The sequence below is a fragment of the Rhinoraja longicauda genome, chromosome 28, assembly GCF_053455715.1.
Source record: "Rhinoraja longicauda isolate Sanriku21f chromosome 28, sRhiLon1.1, whole genome shotgun sequence".
NCBI classification, from domain to species: domain Eukaryota; kingdom Metazoa; phylum Chordata; class Chondrichthyes; order Rajiformes; family Arhynchobatidae; genus Rhinoraja; species Rhinoraja longicauda.
The window spans coordinates 31,024,489-31,044,845 of NC_135980.1; the positions used below are offsets into that span (position 1 = coordinate 31,024,489).

General features: G+C 46.6%; 1 protein-coding gene across 5 annotated transcripts in view; it reads left to right on the top strand.

The window, feature by feature from the left end:
* LOC144607393 (phosphatidylinositol 4-phosphate 5-kinase type-1 gamma-like) overlaps positions 1-20,357 on the top strand; it is a 187,915-nt gene that overhangs the window by 46,657 nt on the left and 120,901 nt on the right. For 4 of the 5 annotated variants that reach the window (XM_078424218.1, XM_078424217.1, XM_078424220.1 and 1 more), the window contains exons 11-16: positions 302-386; positions 2,431-2,592; positions 9,773-9,926; positions 13,860-13,892; positions 14,985-15,107; positions 17,066-17,216. In XM_078424218.1, the coding sequence (XP_078280344.1) occupies positions 302-386; positions 2,431-2,592; positions 9,773-9,926; positions 13,860-13,892; positions 14,985-15,107; positions 17,066-17,216 (708 nt within the window). The remainder of the gene's footprint in view (positions 1-301; positions 387-2,430; positions 2,593-9,772; positions 9,927-13,859; positions 13,893-14,984; positions 15,108-17,065; positions 17,217-20,357) is intronic. The other variant, XM_078424219.1, reaches the window with a different exon arrangement.

The window sequence follows — 20,357 nt, forward strand, 5'->3', positions numbered from 1 at the left end:
CCTGCCTAAAGTCAGCTGAAACTGAACTAATTTTAGAAATACTTTTTTTTCAGAATTTTTAATTGGTTTCATTAATCTAGGAGGTCTTTAGTCAGGCAAGCTTCATTAATCTGCCCCATGTGTACCTACCACAACTTCAAAAAGATTCAAATTGTTCAGCACTTGTGTCTTGATGCCTCGCAATAAAGAAATATTTGATTGCATTGAACCGCATGATAATTTTGGCTCTCTTAAATTTGCTGAAGCTATTTCATTGCAAGCTGAATTTAAAAAAAATGTTTTTCCCTTGATACATTTACAGGACACTGTGTCAGTGCATAGGCCGAGCTTCTATGCTGAAAGATTTTATAAATTTATGAGCAACACTGTCTTCAGAAAGTTTTCATGTAAGTAAGGATCATGTCTTTTTTTGGAGGCTGTTTTGTCTCACAAGGGCTGCAGTTAGATACATGGAATAAAATCCGATGTCAGTCCCCACGCAGTCTGTTGGAACAGCAGTTCTGCAACAAACCAGTCAGATGATAATTTGTCATCCATTCACAGGACAGTATAGCATCCAATCTTTAGCCTTGGGTTGGAGAGATACTGTTTAAATCGAAGGTAGACACAAAATGCTGGAGTAACTCAGCGGGTCAGGCAGCATCTCTGGAGAGAAGGAATGGGTGACGTTTTGGGTCGAGACTCGACCCGAAACGTCACCCATTCCTTCTCTCCAGAGATGCTGCCTGACCCGCTGAGTTACTCCAGCATTTTGAGTCTACCTTCTGTTAGCCTTGGGTTCATTGAAACCAGTACAGTAAACCCTTGCAATAATGGACTACGGAGGGGAGGACAGTGTCCATTAGTGCCGACTGTCCACTGCAACTGTGTGATAGGTGGAAAGTTTAACTAGAGGCCAGGAGAGAAGAAATGTGGTATGGGGGGGAGGGGATAAATATGTCTGAATTCCCAGGCTTGAGAACCCCTGTCTCCATACGCATTGCGCCGGACACTGGCCCAGTACCTAAGCCACCTTAGGTACCTAAGCCACCTTATAAACCCACTTACTCACACAGCTATCTGGACTACACTTCTTCCCACCCGGTCCCCTGTAAAAAGTCTATCCCATACTCCCAATTCCTCCATCTACGCCCGGGATGAAGTATTTCACACTAGGGCTTCCGAGATGTCCTCTTTCTTCAGGAAACGGGGCTTCCCCTCCTCCATTATAGATGAGGCTCTCACTAGGGTCTCTTCTACATCCCGCAGCTCCACTCTTGCTCCCCCTCCCCCCACTCGCAACAAGGACAGAATCCACCTCGTTCTCACCTTCCACCCCACCAGCCAGCGGATCCAACATATCATCCACCAACATTTCCGTCACCTACAACGGGACCCCACCACTGGCCATATCTTGCCATCCCCTCCCCTCTCTGCGTTCCGCAGAGACCGTTCCCTCCGTAACTCCCTGGTCCACCCGTCCCTTCCTACCCAAACCACCCCGGGCACTTTCCCCTGCAACCGCACGAAATACAACACCTGTCCCTTTACCTCCCCCCTCAACTCCATCCAAGGACCCAAACTGTCTTTCCAGGTGAGACAAAGGTTCACCTGCACCTCCTCCAACCTCATCTATTGCATCCGCTGCTCTAGATGTCAACTTATTTACATCGGCGAAACCAAGCACAGGCTCGGCGATCGCTTCGCCGAACACCTGCGCTCGGTCCGCATTAACCAAACTGATCTCCTGGTGGCCGAGGACTTCAACTCCCTCTCCCATTCCCAGTCTGACCTTTCTGTCATGGGCCTCCTCCAGTGCCATAGTGAGGCCTACCGGAAATTGGAGGAACAGCACCTCATATTTCGCCTGGGCAGTTTGCAGCCCAGTGGTATGAACATCGACTTCTCCAACTTTAGATAGTTCCTCTGTCCCTCCCTTCCCCTCCTCCTTCCCAGATCTCCCTCTTATCTTCCTGTCTCCACCTATATCCTTCCTTTGTCCCGCCCCCCTGACATCAGTCTGAAGAAGGGTGTTGACCCGAAACGTCACCCATTCCTTCTCTCCCGAGATGCTGCCTGACCTGCTGAGTTACTCCAGCATTTTGTGAATAAATCGATTTGTACCAGCATCTGCAGTTATTTTCGTATACTACCTAAGCCACCTTCTTGCTGCTTGCTCTCTTCGCTCCCATCACGTGGCACCAGCTCGTTGGGTGACATTAGGAAGGGGTGGGGGGGGGGGGGGGGGTACAGGGCAGGGCGGTGCGTTGGGAGCCTAGGTCCACTATGACCGCAATCTGCTACATGAGAGTCTGTTATTACGAGTGTTTATTGCACAGTATTTCTGCTGTTTTTTTCCTTTTCGGCTTTAATGTTATTTGAGATGAATGTTAATGGAAAATATGAATAAATTGTTAATTTAGTACTTCAATTTAATCCTGTCACACACAGCACTGAAGTCATCCCCATCTAAGAAAGGACGAGCCTCTCTGCCTGTTCCGAAATATGTCGGTCCAGGTCAAGCCTTCTCAGCCAGTCAGATTCCCACAGAAGACGAGGATAAGCGGGGTGACCTCCGAGGAGCCAGGAGCTTCCCAACTCTTGAAGACGACGGTAATCATGTCCATGTGTCCCTCTTCTTTCACAATTGGCAATGTTTCTTTATCTTTCCAAGAAAACTGATTGTGGAGAGAATTAAACGTTTTTCTTTGATGTATCTCGGTTTTAGTCTCGGATGCGTCAGTTTATTTTGATACAAGGAGCTCCAAAATATTTTGACTTAAGTGCCTAAGGAAGAATACATAATTCAAGTACGGGCATCTCATGATATTAATATGTTTGATGCAAGCATGCAAAAGGTTTAGGCAGGGAACACTGCAGTCCACTGATTGCTGAAGAAGAATAATGACCAGATTGTAGTGGCCTGGCGGAGGCCAGAGAAAGGCAAGACGCCAGGCAGTGTTTTGTGAGATTCTTTATTAGGCTGTGAGCTCCTGCCCACAGCGTAGTTCTCTTAGGGAATAGATACGCCTTCCCTTGGTCTGGCTTTTAACCCCTCTCCCTGTCCGTCACGTAACGAGGGGGCTGACCCAAGGAGTGGCCCGATCCGCCACAGGACCCCCCCCAAGAACCGGAGGTACAAAACGGACAGGAGGGCGCACGAGGCGACCAGCCCGGGTGCGCACCATGACCGGCGCAGGGACCGGCGGCTGACCGACAGGTGGAGGGGTCGAAACAGAGACCGTAGGGGGTAGCTTGGACGGGGGGCGACCGCGCGGGCGGGGCTGCGCAACCAGCACCGGCCGATCAATGTCCACGTGTGCCGGCTTCAGCCGTGCGACCGAAACAGTCTCTCTGCGGCCCCCCATGTCCAGAACGAATGTGGCCGAGCCGTGTTGCAGGACCCGGAAGGGGCCCTCGTACGGCCGCTGGAGAAGTGATCGGTGTGCGTCCCTGCGCAGGAATACAAACTGGCAGTCCTCCAGAGCGGCAGGGACGTGTGGCTGGAATGTCCCATGACGTGACGTGGGCACAGGTGCCAGCCTGCCCACCGTCTGCCGAAGACGTTGCAGGGCGTCAGACGGCTGCTCCACTCGACCCTGGGCTGGTGGGATGAACTCCCCGGGAACCGTCAAGGGGGCCCCGTACACCAACTCGGCGGAGGAGGAGGCCAAGTCCTCCTTGGGTGCGGTGCGGATCCCCAGCAACACCCACGGCAGGGCGTCCACCCAGTCTGGGCCCGTGAGCCGAGCCTTCAGGGCAGCTTTCAGCTGGCGGTGAAAGCGTTCCACCAACCCGTTCGACTGTGGATGGTACGCCGTAGTGTGGTGTAGGCTGACACCCAAGAGTGAACTGTGGCCCCCGGTCGGATGTAATGTCCAGTGGCACCCCGAACCGGGCGATCCAGTGCGCCGCCAAGGCCCGCGCGCAGGTGGCCGTCGAGGTGTCTGCCAGCGGAATGGCCTCCGGCTACCGCGTGAAGCGATCTACCACCGTGAAGAGGTGGGTCATGCCCCGGGACGGCGGCAGGGGCCCCACGATGTCCACATGAATGTGGTCGAAGCGCTGCCGAGGGACACGAAACTCTTGCAGAGGCGCACGCACGTGTCGCTGGATGTTTGAAGTTTGGCACGGGATGCAGGTGCGTGCCCAGTGTGCGACCTGCTTACGCAGCCCGTGCCACATGAAACGGGAGGATACAAGGGCCACCGTCGCCCGAATGGAGGGGTGAGACAGCCCGTGGAGCACCTCGAATACCCTGCGACGCCAGACGACAGGGACGATGGGCCGAGGCAGGCCAGTGGAGGTGTCGCACAACAGTGTTGTATCCCCGGGGCCACAGACAATGTCCTCCAGCTGCAGGCCGGACACGGCTGTACGATAGGCGGCCATCTCCTCGTCCCCCAGCTGTGCGGCTGCTAGGGCGGAATAGTCGATCCCCCCGGCCATTTGTAGGACGGCGTGGATCGCGGGTCTAGACAGGGCGTCGGCCACCCTGTTGTTTTTTCCCTCCACGAACCGAATCGAGGTGGTGTATTCCGACACATAAGCCAATTGTCTCTGTTGCCGCGCAGACCACGGATCGGAAACCTTTGCGAACGCAAAGGTGAGTGGCTTATGGTCGGTGAACGCGGTGAAGGGTCTCCCCTCTAGGAAGTACCGAAAGTGGCGTACCGCGAGTTAGAGGGCAAGGAGCTCCCGGTCGAACGCGCTGTAATGCCGTTGGGCTCCGCTGAGGTGCCTGTTAAAGAAGGCGAGTGGCCGCCAACACCCGTCGATGTGCTGCTCTAGCACCGCACCGACCGCCACCTCAGAAGCGTCCACGGTCAGGGCGGTTGGGGCATCCTCCTTAGGATGGACGAGCATCGTGGCCCTGGCTAGGGCCTCCTTAGCCTGCTCAAAGGCCGCTCCTGCTTCGTCGTCCCACTCGAGCTCCTTGCGGCGACCAGCCATGAGGTGGAAGAGTGGGCGCATAGTTCTGGCCACCGACGGCAGGAAGCGGTGATAGAACGAGACCATCCCAGCGAATTCCTGCAGGCCCTTGACAGTGGTCGGTCGGGGGAAACGGCGGACAGCTTCGACCCTGTCCGGAAGAGGTACCACCCCTTGTGGGGTCACCCGATGGCCGAGGAAATCGATGGCCGTCACCCCAAAACGGCACTTGGAAGTGTTGATGGACAAACCGTACTCGCTGAGGCGTTTACACAGCTGGCGGAGGTGGGTGCAGTGCTCCTGCTTCGAGCGGCTGGCCACGAGTACGTCGTCCAAATACACAAAGACGAATTCCAGGCCACGGCACACACAGTCCATAAGCCGTTGGAAGGCCTGTGCGGCGTTCTTCAACCCGAACGGCATCCGTAGGAACTCGAATAGGCCGAACGGGGTGATGATGGCAGTCTTGGGGATGTCATCGGGGTGGACCGGGATTTGATTATATCCACGCACAAGGTCCACCTTGGAGAACACGGAAGCTCCGGCCAGGTGGGCATTAAAGTCCTGGATGTGCGGAACCGGGTACCTGTCGGGAACGGTCGCGTCATTTAAGCGCCGATAGTCCCCGCACGGTCGCCAACCCCCGTCCGCCTTGGGGACCAAGTGGAGTGGTGACGCCCACGGGCTATCGGAGGGGCGCACGATGCCCATTGACTCCATTTGACGAAACTCCTCTCGAGCTAGACGGAGCTTGTCTGGAGCGAGACGCCGCGCTCGGGCGTGCACGGGTGGGCCGGTGGTGGGGATGTGATGTTGCACCCCGTGCTTGGGAGCGGAGGAGGAGAAGTGGGTTTCCACAATGTCCGGGAAGTCCGCCAGGATGCGCGCGTACGTCGCTTCCACGGACGACAGGTGTCCAACGTTGGGGGAGACCGGCCTCATCGTGCTGGAGTGCACCAGGCGCTGCCGCCTGACATCCACGAGCATGGAATGCGCCCGCAGGAAGTCGGCGCCCAGCAGCGGCTGGGAAACATCGGCGATGATGAACCGCCACGTGAACCAGCTGTCGCCGAAGTTAAGGGCGAGCTGGCAGACCCCGTAAGTGTTGATGGGGCTACCGTTCGCCGCAGTGAGGAGGGGGCCGCTTTTGCCCGTATTGATATCGGCGGTGGAAGGAGGTAGGACGCTCACCTCTGCTCCAGTGTCGACGAGGAACCGACCCCCGGTGCGGCGATCCCGGGCGAACACACGATGGATCTGGCCGGCCGCCGAAGGGATCACTGACGGCCGGCCCTTGCGTTTCCCGGAAAGGCACAGGGTAGGCGACATTGCTTTGCGTTTGGTCCCCAACGACGGTGATAATAGCACCAGCCACTTTTGCTGGTGTCCGGTGGTGGTGCAGACTGGGATGTCCACCAGCGACCTCCGGTGGTCTCCAGCGGTATTGGAGGTGGTGCTGCTTGGGCCGACCACCAGCGACCTCTGGTGGCGTCTGGCTGAATTGTCGGCGGGCCGTGCGAGAAGGACGTGCCGGCACCGGGATGCCCGATGGCGGCCGGATTTCGCCGCGGGGGTCGTCCTGAAACGGGGTCGACGGCGGCCCCAGCTTGCTGTTGGCCTCCCGACGCCGCGGAAAAGACGGCTTGGGCTTCCAGGTCCTCCCGACGGGACATCCAGATTTGATCAGCGCGCTCGCCCAGCCGCTGCGTGTCGGTGAAGGGATCCTCAGCGAGCTGAGAACGGAGGTCAACCGGGAGCTGCCGCAGGTAGGCCTGCTTAAATAAGAAACAGGGCGGGTGGTTGCCCATAAAGGCGAGCATGTCCTCCAGAAGGGCCGACGGCCGTCGGTCCCCGAGCCCCCCCTGGCTCATAACGCGAGTTGCCCTCTCGGCGTCGCTGAGGCCGAACCTCCTGATAAGGAGTTCTTTAAGGCCCTTATATTTGTCATCCGCGGTGGGGTCATTTAGATAAGGCTTTACTCGCCTTGCTGTCGCCTGGTCCAGGGCGCCGACGACATAGAAGTACTTCGTCAAGTCGACGGTTACCCCTCGCACAGCAAATTGTGCCTCTGCCTGCTGAAACCAGACCTCAGGCTCTTCGGTCCACAGGGTCGGGAGTTTGAGGGCGACGGCCTCGAGGTCGGCAGGACCGAGGGCGGCAGGACCGGGTTGCACGAGGGCGGCAGGACCGGGTTGTCCATTATTGTTTGACATCACGACGTGTGATGTCCGTCGAGGTCACCAATGTAGTGGCCTGGCGGAGGCCAGAGAAAGGCAAGACGCCAGGCAGTGTTTTGTGAGATTCTTTATTAGGCTGTGAGCTCCTGCCCACAGCGTAGTTCTCTTAGGGAATAGATACGCCTTCCCTTGGTCTGGCTTTTAACCCCTCTCCCTGTCCGTCACGTAACGAGGGGGCTGACCCAAGGAGTGGCCCGATCCGCCACAAGATTATCTTTATCCAAATGGACGTATAATAAAAATTGTGTAATGGAAATACTCAGCAGAGTGGCAGAGAAACTGAATAAATTTGCCACTGTGGGCTTTCATCAGAATGTTTTTTTCCCCCTATCTTCTGACCACCTGAGTATTTGCAGTTTTATGTTCATATTTCTCATCATCTACAGTACTTTGCTTTTAGAATAGCGATACAAACCACTGGATGTGTTTTAAAAATACAAAGCCATACACCCACCACCCTTTGTGTGAAAAAGTTACCCCTCAGATTCCTGTTAAATCTTTTCCCCTTCACCGTAAACCTATGTCCTCTGGTCCTCGATTCACCTACTCTGGGCAAAAGACTCTGTGCATCTACCCGATCTATTCCTCATGATTTTTATACACCGCAATAAGATCACCCCTCGTGCTCCTGCGCTCCAAGGAATAGAGTCCCAGCCTGCTCAACCTCTCCCTATAGCTCACACCCTCTAGCCCTGGCAGCATCCTTGTAAATCTTCTCTGTACCCTTTCCAGCTTGACAACATCTTTCCTATAACGTGGTGCCCAGAACTGAATGCAATACTCTAAATGTGGCCTCACCAACGCCTTATACAACTGCAACATGACCTCCCACCTTCTATACTCAATACTCTGACTGATGAAGGCCAATGTGCCAAACGCCTTTTTGACCACCCTATCTACCTGCGACTCCACCTTCAAGAAACCATGCACCTGCACTCCTGGATCCTGGAGCTCCCGGAGAAACCCACGCAGGTCACGGAGAGAAAGTACAAACTCTGTACAGACAGTACCCATAGTTAGGATTGACCCCGGGTCTCTGGCGATGTAAGACAGCAACTCTACTGCTGCACCACCTTGCTGCCCTTGGGAGTTGGGAGCAGGGGAATCTCTGGAGGGTCTCCAGAGCTCCTTAGTGACTTGAAACTATTCCAACAGATTATGTTGCTCAGACTTGCATTTCTCTCTTCACTAACACATGATCTCTTTATCAGCCTGGAGCCACAAATTCAGATGCACAGCGCTCAATAGCACGAGCTGATGATTTGTTCCACCACTTCATTGTCCTTTGGTGAAAGAACCCATTAATATTTAATCTGGCCCTGAATTTTGTAATTTAAATATCACTCTGTGATATTATTTAATATATCAAATGAAGATAATCCATCATTGTCACCATCATTCTTTTAAATATTTTACCAAATACTGATTTCACATTCAAAGTGAATGGACCTACGTAAATTGTCTTAAGCCTGTGTTTGGAAAGAAACTTCTTCAAGCTGGAATCATTCTTTAAACCTGAGGAATCCTTTTCAAAGCCCTTTCCACCTGTTGAGTTAAGGGCAGTAATTTAAATGCAGTATTATTACCAGTATTATGCAAGTCCAAGTTGATGTGTTTTTAGTTTTAGAATGAATTCTGATGTAAATGTTGTTTTTTTTCTTTGATATTGGCCAAGAGCCTGCAGGTAGTGAGGAACTGTGACACCAACATCAGTGACACTCTTTCATCTGATTTCTGTTATGATGGAGGGAAATACAATGATTTGTTTTTGTACAACTGCATAACACTGTACTTATCAATGTCAGTCCATGTTTGCCACTTTTCCCAGCGTGTAAATATACTTGAAAAATAGAGTTTTCTTTCAGCTTCATTCTCACCAAGATTGGATAATTTGAGGACGTTAAAGAGCTGTTGCTTTGGCATTGCTGTAAGCAGATGTACATTAATTGCACAAAAAAAATTTTGGTTTGTATAAATTGCAAGCAATACTTAACACATTGTAGCTGCTTCCCACTGATTACACAAAGTCTAGGTTTTCGAAGTAAGGTGCAGTGTACCTGTGCAAAGGTTGCTGTTTGTCTCAGCATTGGGACCCTGGTCTTGGTGGGTGGATGGTGGTACTCGGGTGGGTCTGGGTAAGAATGATGAGCATGTAATTGGTAGATTTATCCATAGCTGTATATTGTGGTATTAGACCAAGTTTTTGTAGATCCCTGGACTGACGATTATTTTATAAATCTGGAAATATACAATAGTTATTCCAATTTACAGTAACTATCCCAGATCCTAGTAAGATGTTACATATTTTAAAAATATTGTAAACCACGTACCCCATCTCTTTAATCACCTTGAGTGAGAAAGCATGAAGCATTGTTCAGGGAAAAGGAAGAGGGACTATCGGGACTATATTGAATACCTTTGGAACTGTCGGTGCCCTTTATGTGGTGACTCTTTGCATACTTGTGTTGATTATTCTTTACAATATATGAAGAATAGCCAAGTATAAATGAGTGCCAAGGTATTATGTTGACTAATATTTCACTTTGGTTTAAAAAAAAAGCTTCATGTTGAAGAGCATATCTACCTTCCGTTCTTAGTTTTTATACTCTCTCAAATGTGTTTAGGGTTATTAGGCCGACCTGATCTTCTACCTTGCACTCCGCCTTCATTTGAAGAAGCAACAACAGCTTCAATAGCAACAACGCTGTCATCAACAACATCTTTGTCAATAACCGAGCAGTCCGCGTCCGAAAGCACAGAGCAGCATCATCGTTTCAGGTAAGAAGCAGCTTCTTTTTATCCTTTGTTATTCAATATTTCTGGTTCTCTGTGCTCTCCTGAGTCTTAATCATATACTTCGGACAAGCATTAGAACATTTTAATAATTACCACATTTAAGGTTCAGTGTTTCTTCCATTCTTGCCCAATATCCTGAAAGATAAGAGATCAACTGTCTTCAGGCCAATTGTGTTATTTTTTGCTGTGACCAGATTGGAAATGGCTGTAGGTTTTTATGACTTATTTGCTGCCTTCAGCAGATAAAACATGATGGGAACTGTGCGAGTGTGCGCGTGTGCGTGCGAGTGTCTGTGTGCATGTGCGTATGCGTGTGCGTGTGAGTGTTTGCGTGTGTACATAATGACTTGAAAAATCACCAGTAGAAACTGCTATTAAAATGTTTGATTGGGAAAGTCCACAGATGAGATCAATGTATTTATGCAGAGGATGTGAGTTTCTTGAGTGTCGGAGAGCAACTTTCCAGGCACATTACTGGTGAACAAAAGAGCAAAGCACATCGATGTCTCTGGATGAGATGGGGCGATTGAATCTGGCTGAGAATTCTCAGCACTGCTCATAAACCTTCAGAGAGTTCTGAACAATAATATTGTTACTCTCAATTGTTCAGACTCATGTAATGTACAAGTGGTTATCAGTGCAAATGGCAGTCAGTCCCCTTAGATGCTAGTCCTGCAATGAGTGATGTTGGGTGACTGTTGTTATTTATATCATAATAAATTACTTAATATTGGTGTAAGATTATTGTTCAGTAATTTTGAAGTTTATAAGATAATATGTGCAATTGTTATGAGTGCAGAGGGCAAAAAAGCACTGCATGTTTAAGAGTATAGGATAAAGTGGTAAATTACATGTGATAAATTCAGTCTTCTTTCGTGTCCATCATCCATGTTTCAAATGTTACATCACTGTCATCGTCCTTCCTGAAAAGGGCGCAAGCTTCCAGCGACAGTCAGTGGGAGCCGTCACTTGTACAATAGATGATGGTGGCAGCAGAATTAGCTCAGGACACGCCCAGTTTCCAGCCCCGCTATGGGGCTATAAATTCAGTGTGCCACATTTGGGGCATATATACCTAAACCAAAAATAAGTACCCTTGATGTGGATCAGAATAGAAATTGGTGAAGGGATGAAAGGATCTTTGCATTATTCACCGTTCCCTATTTAGTTTTGTGACTAACGATGAGAAATCGCTGTCAGAGTAAATAGTGGTGCATTAATAAGTCAAGTAGGTGTTCAATAAAGGACACCAATTGGTTCTTGTATTAGATAAAGGTTAGAATACGTAGAAAATACACAGCCCAGTTTAGTTGCTTCATATGATGCAAGGATTCTTATTCAGAGGTTTCTGGTGGAAAGTATTTTGATGGAAAGTTGTTTGAGGTCCACATTGAGCTCATTTGTGATTATTGCCCTTGGTTAATTAGCACAGTGTTATGGTCTGTAAATTGAGTAATCTGTGGAACCATATTCTAGCAAATCAAGCTCTGCAGCAGAGAAGAGAAACACAGCTTTTCCCTCGATCCATAAAGCTTACCTTGTATTGCTATTTTATAACAATAATGTGACAAACTGTATAACTCAAGCGAGGATTTGTTGTAGAATTTGCCTGCTCTGAATATCTTCCCAGATTCATGACAGAAGCTGAAATGTTGTTAATTCTCTCTGTTTTTGTCGCATGTGTAACTGAATCTGAATATTTTTTATTAGTCATAGATACACAGTCCAGCTCTTTAATTTATGAACATACATACAGAAATCTCCATGATTTCTGAGTTAGAGTAAGAGAGGATCAAATTGTTTTTTGTTTCATGCTTCATATTACTAGGAAATGGTTTCAGTTGAGTGAAAACTAAAGAAAATTTTAATTTGCTGTTTTTCTTCATGTTAATTTGCCGATCCCTCACTTTTTTTTAATAACTGCCATGGCATTCTTCCAAGCCCCCCTCTCGTTTCCTCCTCATCCATCCCACCATCCTTGGCCCATTCACTTCTTGGTAAGATACCCCTCCCACCCCACAAACAGCGTGTCTATCCATCTGCACACACACGTGCACACACATACACTTGTTCATGTCATCCAAATAAGCTGCCTGAGATGTGGAGAAGACTGGTCTGTAACAGTTGGACTTCACGGCAGTGGACAGTTAGAGTCCCTGAGAGGATACTGCATCTGTGTGAGGGTTTGGGGTCCTGTGTGCACCCTCTTTGCCTCCACTGGCCACTCGTCTCTCAGCACCACTCCATCAAGTCAAGTCAAGTCAAATTTATTTGTCACATACACATACACGATGTGCAGTGAAATGAAAGTGGCAATGCCTGTGGGTTGTGCACAAAAAGAATTACAGTTACAGCATATAAATAAAGTTAATAAGTTACTATTAGTGTCGACAAAAATTTAGTCTCTGGGGTTATAAAAGTTGACAGTCCTGATGGCCTGTGGGAAGAAGCTCCGTCTCATCCTCTCCGTTTTCACAGCGTGACAGCGGAGGCATTTGCCTGATCGTAGCATCTGGAACAGTCCGTTACTGGGGTGGCAGGGGTCCCTCATGATCTTACTTGCTCTGGATCTGCACCTCCTGATGTATAGGTCCTGCAGGGGGATGAGTGTAGTTCCCATGGTGCGTTCTGCCGAACGCACTACTCTCTGCAGGGCCATCCTGTCCTGGGCAGAGCTGTTCCCAAACCAGACTGTAATGTTGCCGGACAGGATGCTCTCTACAGCCCCAGAGTAGAAGCAATGAAGGATCTTCAGAGACACTCTGAATTTCCTCAGTTGTCTAAGGTGGTAAAGGCGCTGCTTAGCCTTACCCACCAGTGCGGCAATGTGCGTTGCCCACGTCAGATCCTCTGCGATGCGGACTCCCAAATATTTAAAACTGCTCACCCTGTCCACAATCGACCCATTTATCTCCAGTGGCGTGTACGTCCTTGGATGTTTAGCCCTTCTGAAGTCCACAATCAGCTCCTTTGTTTTAGTCACATTTAAGAGGAGGCTATTGTCCTGACACCAGAGTGCCAGATCAGCCACCTCCTCCCGGTAGGCCTTCTCATCGTTGTTGGAGATCCGGCCCACCACCACAGTGTCATCAGCAAACTTGATGATGGAGTTTGAGCTGAACCTGGCCCCACAGTCATGTGTGTACAGGGAGTACAGTAGGGGGCTAAGGACGCAGCCCTGGGGGGATCCTATGTTCAGGGTGACATCAAGACCATCAAGAATCTTGTGTGGTCCTGCACGCTGAGCAGCCCTGTGAGGTTGAGGGAGCAGTGGCTAAGGCAGTGGCTGCTAGGATAAGTCGTGAGGTTAGCTTCAGATATGCTTCCCTAACTTCCACTCCTTACTGGGAAATGATTTTTATTGTATCAACAAGTTTCCTTTGTGTCTCATATTAAAAACCAGTTTGGATTGTCAGCAGATTGAAGTGCATCAGCACTTTGCTGATCCCAGTCTTCACAAAAGCATTACCAAATAAAATTTTGATCAAGCTAATTAGATATGATCATGATTTTTTTTAAGAGTGAGGTTTTATGGAGATGGAGTGGTTTTGAAAAGAAATCAAGGATGAACATAACAGTAGCAATTTTACCTTATTAGTTTAAATCTTTTATCAAGGTTGAATTACCATCTTTCCACTTTCCCACCACCATTAAAATAATTATATCTCTTGCCCCATTTGTTTTTCACTTCAGCAATGTTAAAACCTCACTGAAGATGTGAATTGAAGACACTTAGGATGTATAATGATGCGTTCTGTCAAGATATAACATTATTATGTACTGTCAGATCCTCAGTAAAAACGAGCTTTGCACGTTTATTTTGTACCCTTTTTCGCATCCTTAGCAATTATTATTTTTATTGTTTATCAAAAGCTGATTCATTATAGTTATTGTTCTTTTTTTAAATTTGTTTAGGAAAACTACACTTTCATCAGTGCAGGATATTGGGTGAGAACGAAACTTGCTCATTTTCTTTCTACAAGTCATATTGCAATTAAAAAATAATCTTAAATTGCTGATTTCTGGTCATGTCTGGGCGTTGTGTAGCTGGAAATTTGAGTGAGCAGCTGTGCCAAATTAGTCAGTGTCAGTGTTTAGTTGAGTACAACATAAACACTCTGAGATCTACTTAAATAGTAACAATAGCGCGGTGGTAAAATTACTTGACTATTTGTCCAGGGATAAGTGTTAATGTGGACGATATGATTTAAGATTCCTTAGCTTTGTTAAATAAATCGAGAATTAAAATGTATCAGTAATAGAATTGGATTGTCAGTAAAAGCCACCTTGGTTCACTGAAGGGAATGAAATTTGGCATCCTTATGCACGTGACATTTCAGATCTATACAAAAGATTTTATGCATTTGCACTTTCTTTATTCTAACTTTTTTGTTCAGCTTGACATCTTCAATTATCACATTCTTTCACTTGCTCTTTGTTCATGTCATTAATTACTTCTGCCCTCTATCTCAATCACAGATCTTCCTACCCCACATTCCCATTTTCTGCAACAAAATGTGTTATTTTTCCAGTTCTCAACAAAGGTTATTAACCTGAAATTCTGTTTCTCTCACTCAGATCAAGCAACCTTTGTGGTATTTCCAATATTTTCTGTTTCATAATTGCTGTCGTGATATATGACTGTGTGTGTGAAATATGTTCTCTCTGCTTTGAGAGTGGCTGAACAAACCTAATGTTTACTCATGAGGTTAATGAACGAACCCGTTGTGAAAGGGGGGTTAGGTGACGTTTGGGTCGGGATCCTTGTACAGATTCAATGGACAATGTTCCACACATTTACTTTTCAGCATGGGTTGTTGGTTAGTTTTGAGAAAAAGATTCCAAATTGCTTTCGACAACCCAGTACCCAGGAGGCAAAGATTTGACATTCAGAGCATTCGTCGAGCTCGCTACCAATTGAGTTGATGCAAGAGTACATATTAATTAACCATGGTCTTTTATCGATATTTGCGCGTTTGTGCCATTATAATCTTCATAACAGCATATTTCTATGTTTTGAAGTGATCCGTCTGCCCCTAGGTGCTATGATGAGTCGGTAGTGGAAGCAAACTTGCAGCAGGTCACTGTCGAACTGGAAGCCAAGTCCTACAGCGAGACTGAAAATACTTTAGAGGAAGGAGCAGAAGAAGAGGAAGATAAAACGTTAGTGTCAGGATATCTGAGTGTGTTACCTCTTTATCATTGTGCCATTCATAACAAAAATAGCAATCTGTAAGATTAGTAGAAATAGTTTCACCATTTTGAGCAAACACGGAATAATCTCTTAAGATCATCGACATCTTCCTAAACGAACCCGGTAAATATATTTTAAAAGTTTTATGGGTATGGATCGAAAGTTGGACGAGTATGTATTTGATAAAGAATAATGCAAAGATTCCTTTCGCCTGTGGACACCAGCAGACTAAAGCGATCAAGGATTGTATGTGAAGAAGCCTTTCTGGTTGGGTCAGACAGCAAGAAATAGGATGTAATTGTCCTTTCTTAATTCGATTCACGCTACAAACCCGATGCATCATGAGACGTAATTCTTGTAAAATGGATCCCTGAGACACCCCACTCGTCATAGACCTCCCATCTGAAAAATGCCCTTCCGTGACTGACCACACTCTGCTTCCAGGAACAATGGAGATTAACCCTAGTAATTATGATGCAATATGCCTGTCTGCGTACACGTCTGCACGCTCCCTTATAATGAGCCGAATATTAAACTACTGGATTGAGAGAGTTGCTCTGAAGGGGTTTTCAGTTGTTTGTGCGTAAACCAAAGATAACAGAGCAGAGCAAGATAGACCACTCGACCCTAAAAAAGAAAAATAACAGAAACATTTAAAAAGAAAAATAGCAGAAACATTTAAAAAGAAAAATAACAAAAATCTGTGAATTGATAGAAGAGATATATTCTGCATTTTTATGGTATCATCACACATACTGTTTCCCCAAAACACTGATTACACCACGAGAGGCAGAGCTAACGGTGGGTTTGCCTACTAAAATGGTGGACGTTACACTCCTTTGCGTACTACATTTCAGTATAGGCGATTTTGACGGAGTGGTTCATCTTGCTCCTCCAGTATCTTTTGCGTAAACTTTGTTCAACGTTTTGTAAATTCAGTGCTTGGAGGATTAATGAATTAAAAAACATTTAAATGTGAGTGTAAATGGAAGTCCAAGTTTTGAAAGCAGTACATTCAAGCATCTTCTTTAAGTAGAAAATGTCTAAAGATGAAGTTTTCCCTCCCAAATATTAAAGGTATGTTGGTTGGAAGATGAACTGGCTACTGTAAATCACTCCAGTAGAGATTAATGGAAGAGACTAGCGAGACATGATGGGGATGTGAGAAATAAAGTGGAATTAATCTAGTTGGGTGTTGATGGGGACACGGTGGGTAGAAAGACTTGTTTCTGTATTCTCTGACTCAAAATGCATGAAATACCATACTTTCCACAGTATATGTTACTGCTCTGCTCCCAGTATTATGTTTTTAAATAGTAGCCCACTATCACCACCCTCTATCCTTCGGTACAGTTGCACACTTGTGTGTTAGCCCACGAGGGTTGCCAACTTCCTCACTCCCAAATACGGGATAAAGGGTGATGTCACCGCCCCGCGCCCCACGTGACCTCACCCAGCCAGCGGCCAGGTGCTCCCGGCCCGGGCGGCCGCCATTGGTGGAGCGGGAGCACGTGGCCGCTGGCTGGGTGAGGGGGCGCGGGGCGGTGACGTCACCCTTTGTCCCGTATTTGGGAGTGAGGAAGTTGGCAACCCTACTAATATGGGACAAGGGCGGTCCCGTACGGAACAAACTAATTTAGCCCAAAATACGGGATGTTCTGGCTAATACGGGACAGTTGGCATCCCTAGAGCCCACTGTGTCTGGTATTGCCTATGAATATATTGCAACTATTGATTATATTGGCACACTGTTCCAATAAATGAGTGTGTACACTCGCATCAATAATGTGTTTTTACATTGATTGAGGTTAGACTGACTAACATTCACCTTTGTTAATTAATCAATTATATTGTAGGTGGGCATCAGCAGTCACAGGTGTTGTTATATTGGACGGCTTCTAAACCCTGAATAAATCTTTGATTGTAGGGAAGTTCCTTCAGCTTCTGCGCGTACAAGTTCTACGATTACTTTGGAAGCGGACACTGTGAGCCAGATCTCTGAGGTGGCCAGCCATGCTTCTGCGGAGGCAGAGGATGAAGAAGATGAAGAGGAGATTCCAGTCACGGACATATACTTTGTGAGTATAACGGACCGTCAACAATTTACCTGGTTTCTACCAAATATGTTGAACAGACTGCACAAAGCAATCTGATCTAAAGGGTACAGTTATATTTCCATTTGCACACAAAGTATTTTCGCAGTGTTATTGCACAGAAAGCTTTATAACCCGAAGGAACAACCCTCAAAGTGAGACACTCCCAGGAAGTCTTGCATAAATCCAAGGCCAGTGTTTCAGGACGCCTGCCAAAGATGGCTAGGCCTCGTTTCTGCTTGCAGTTAGGTTAACATTAGCCTTAAGTAAGCATCAGCTACATTTGAAAGTCGTTCCCTAAACTTTATCACGGTTGGTGGCATTGTCAACTCTTGTCGTATTTGAAACTCATTCTGTGTATTCAGTCGAAGATAGGCACAAAATGGTGGAGTAACTCAGCGGGACAGGCAGCATCTCTGGAGAGAAGGAATGGGTGACATATCAGGTCAAGACCCTTCTTCAGACCGAAACGTCACCCATTCCTTCTCTCCACAGATGCTGCCTGACCTGCTGAGTTACTCCAGCATTTTGTGAATAAACACACTGTGTATTCAGTCATTGAGTATCCCAGAATTATTGGGAATAGGATAGAAGGTGAACATTTTCAATTTGATGTGAAAGATTCCAATAATTTAAAGTTAGAAAATCTGCTTACCGTTTGCATGTCTCCAGGTGCGAGACCCAGAGGAGCTACTCTTTGACATCACATTATCTTTTGCTTGGCATGTGCATTTTTTACATTATTTATTTATATTGTAGCTCTTAATCTACCAATACAGTGCCCAGCATGTTTCCTGGGTAGTTGTGCTGCTCAAGGTCATAAGGAATAGGATTGGAATTAGGCCATTTGGCCCATCAAGTCTACTCCACCATTCTATCATGGCTGATCTATCTCTCCATCCTAACCCCATTCTCCTGTCTTCTCCTGCCTATCCCTGACACTGTACTAATCAAGAATTAAGTTAATTAAGTAATTCTAATATAGAATTATATTAGAAATGTTCTACGCATTTATTATCTACCAAATAAACATTGAAACCTGCGCATATTCGTTAGATCACCACCTATTTCTCACTTGCCTACTTGTATGGGTGGGAGATGAACCAAAGTTTCCTTGGAAGAGAAAGGACTCTTGAGTTTACATGCCTAATTATTGAGATTTGGAATAAATGTAGAACACCTGGCAAACTTCTGACAGAATGCTATCGTTTTTGAGCCAGCCAAGTTGGAAAGATGCCTGGCATTGTCTATTGGTTGGCCAGCTCGTCCCACTTTGGGGCCAAGAAGGATAGTCCTGTAACCTGATGCGAGGGTAATTCCCTCGTGCCATAAGTAATAGTGTGGTTGTGATGTGACTCCGGAGAAAGTCCCGCCCCCTCCCCTGACATCAATCTGAAGAAGGGTCTCGACCCGAAACGTCACCCATTCCTTCTCTCCCGAGATGCTGCCTGACCCGCTGAATTACTCCAGCATTTTCAGTCTACCAGAGAATAGGTTATCAGCTTGACCCTGATTGGGTTGATAACATTAAAACACTTCTTGTGTGCTTGATCATTGTCTTTTCTGGCATCTCTCAACTTGGAAAGTGGGATTTTTTTTCCTTTGTGGAAAATGTACGTATCTCTTGGTGGACAAACGTACACCAATGTACTTTCAGATTTTAAGAAAGAAAGCTAGGTTTTTGAGACCAAAGTCATGATGCTACCAAATATTCAAAACAATGCTCATTAGTTTAGTATTGAGGTACAGCATGGAAACAAGCCTGCCATTGTTATGTGACTTTAGGATTTGGAGTGCATTTTTAAAAAAAATAATGCTCATAAACATTACAGATAGTGCAATAAACCTTTGCTTCCAAATGTATAAAAATAAAACAGCAGACAAGGAGTCGGAAATTGAAAACTAATGTTAATAGTAGGATGAAGATTATTTTAAAGAAATGCAGCAGTTGTATTAGTCCAGCATTGAGCTGTTAGTTTTAAGATTTTCTGATTTAAATCTTACCACTATTAGCAGCATTTTGACATGAATAACATTCTGAAGTGAGTGATACCCCCGGAGTTGTATTTCACCAGTGCAGCATCTTGGTGCAATGCAGTGGGAGTTTCGTATTCCTCTAGAGGCCGAGTGAAAACGATGAGTGTTCACATTTGATTGCCTTTGATGAAGAGTCCTTTGCAAGCAGTTTGAACAATGAAAGTCCAGCTGAGCGGCATTGGAGGTTTATTATGCTTCACTGTTGCAGATGTTCCAACTCTTACTCATAAAGAAAAGACCCCAAATTAATAAATTGCCGCATTCTAGGAGAGCCGTTCATGTGACTGGAGTCATTTTTGTTGAAATTTTACCAGAATTTCTATTTCCAGCTCCAAGGATATATTCTAGATTATACAATTTACTACCTGTGGACCTCAGAGGGATAATATCTTTATATCTCCATGAAACATCAAAGTACAGCTTTTTAAAGTGATAATCAGCCTGGCTCAGGTGCGCGTAGCAGTAAGACAAATCTCAAATATTTTTCTATTTATGAAATAAACTATGGAAACAGGGCAGAAATAGAGATGCCACAATTGGCATGTGGACCACTAACCTATTTTCACTCTTTTAAAACTTACTTCTGGTTGATTGCGGTTCATGTGCTTGAAAGTGGATATCTTATCGAGAGAGAATTAGGCTCAAATACCGAATAGTCGGTTGGCACACACTGGCGATACTTGCACATGAAGTTTAGTCACGAACGAAAAACTACAGATAAGCTGCTCCTTTTATCCTTGGAGTCATTGAGTCACGTAGCATAGAAACAGGCTCTTCGGCCCACTTCGTCAATGCTGACTAAGATGACCCAGCTAAGCTGAAGAAGGGTCTCGACCCGAAAAGTTACCCATTTCCTCTCTCCCAAGATGCTGCCTGACCCGCTGAATTACTCCAGCATTTTGTGTCTACCTTCAATTTAAACCAGCATCTGCAGTTCTTTTTCCTGCATTCGTCTATTTCTTATTCATGTACCTGTCCAAATGCCTGGACTTTAAATCCTTGTCATATTGAGAATATGATTGCCATAACTGCTTACGTTGACAGGAAGCTCGCTGATTTGCCTTGACAAAATGAAGTTGTTTATAACTT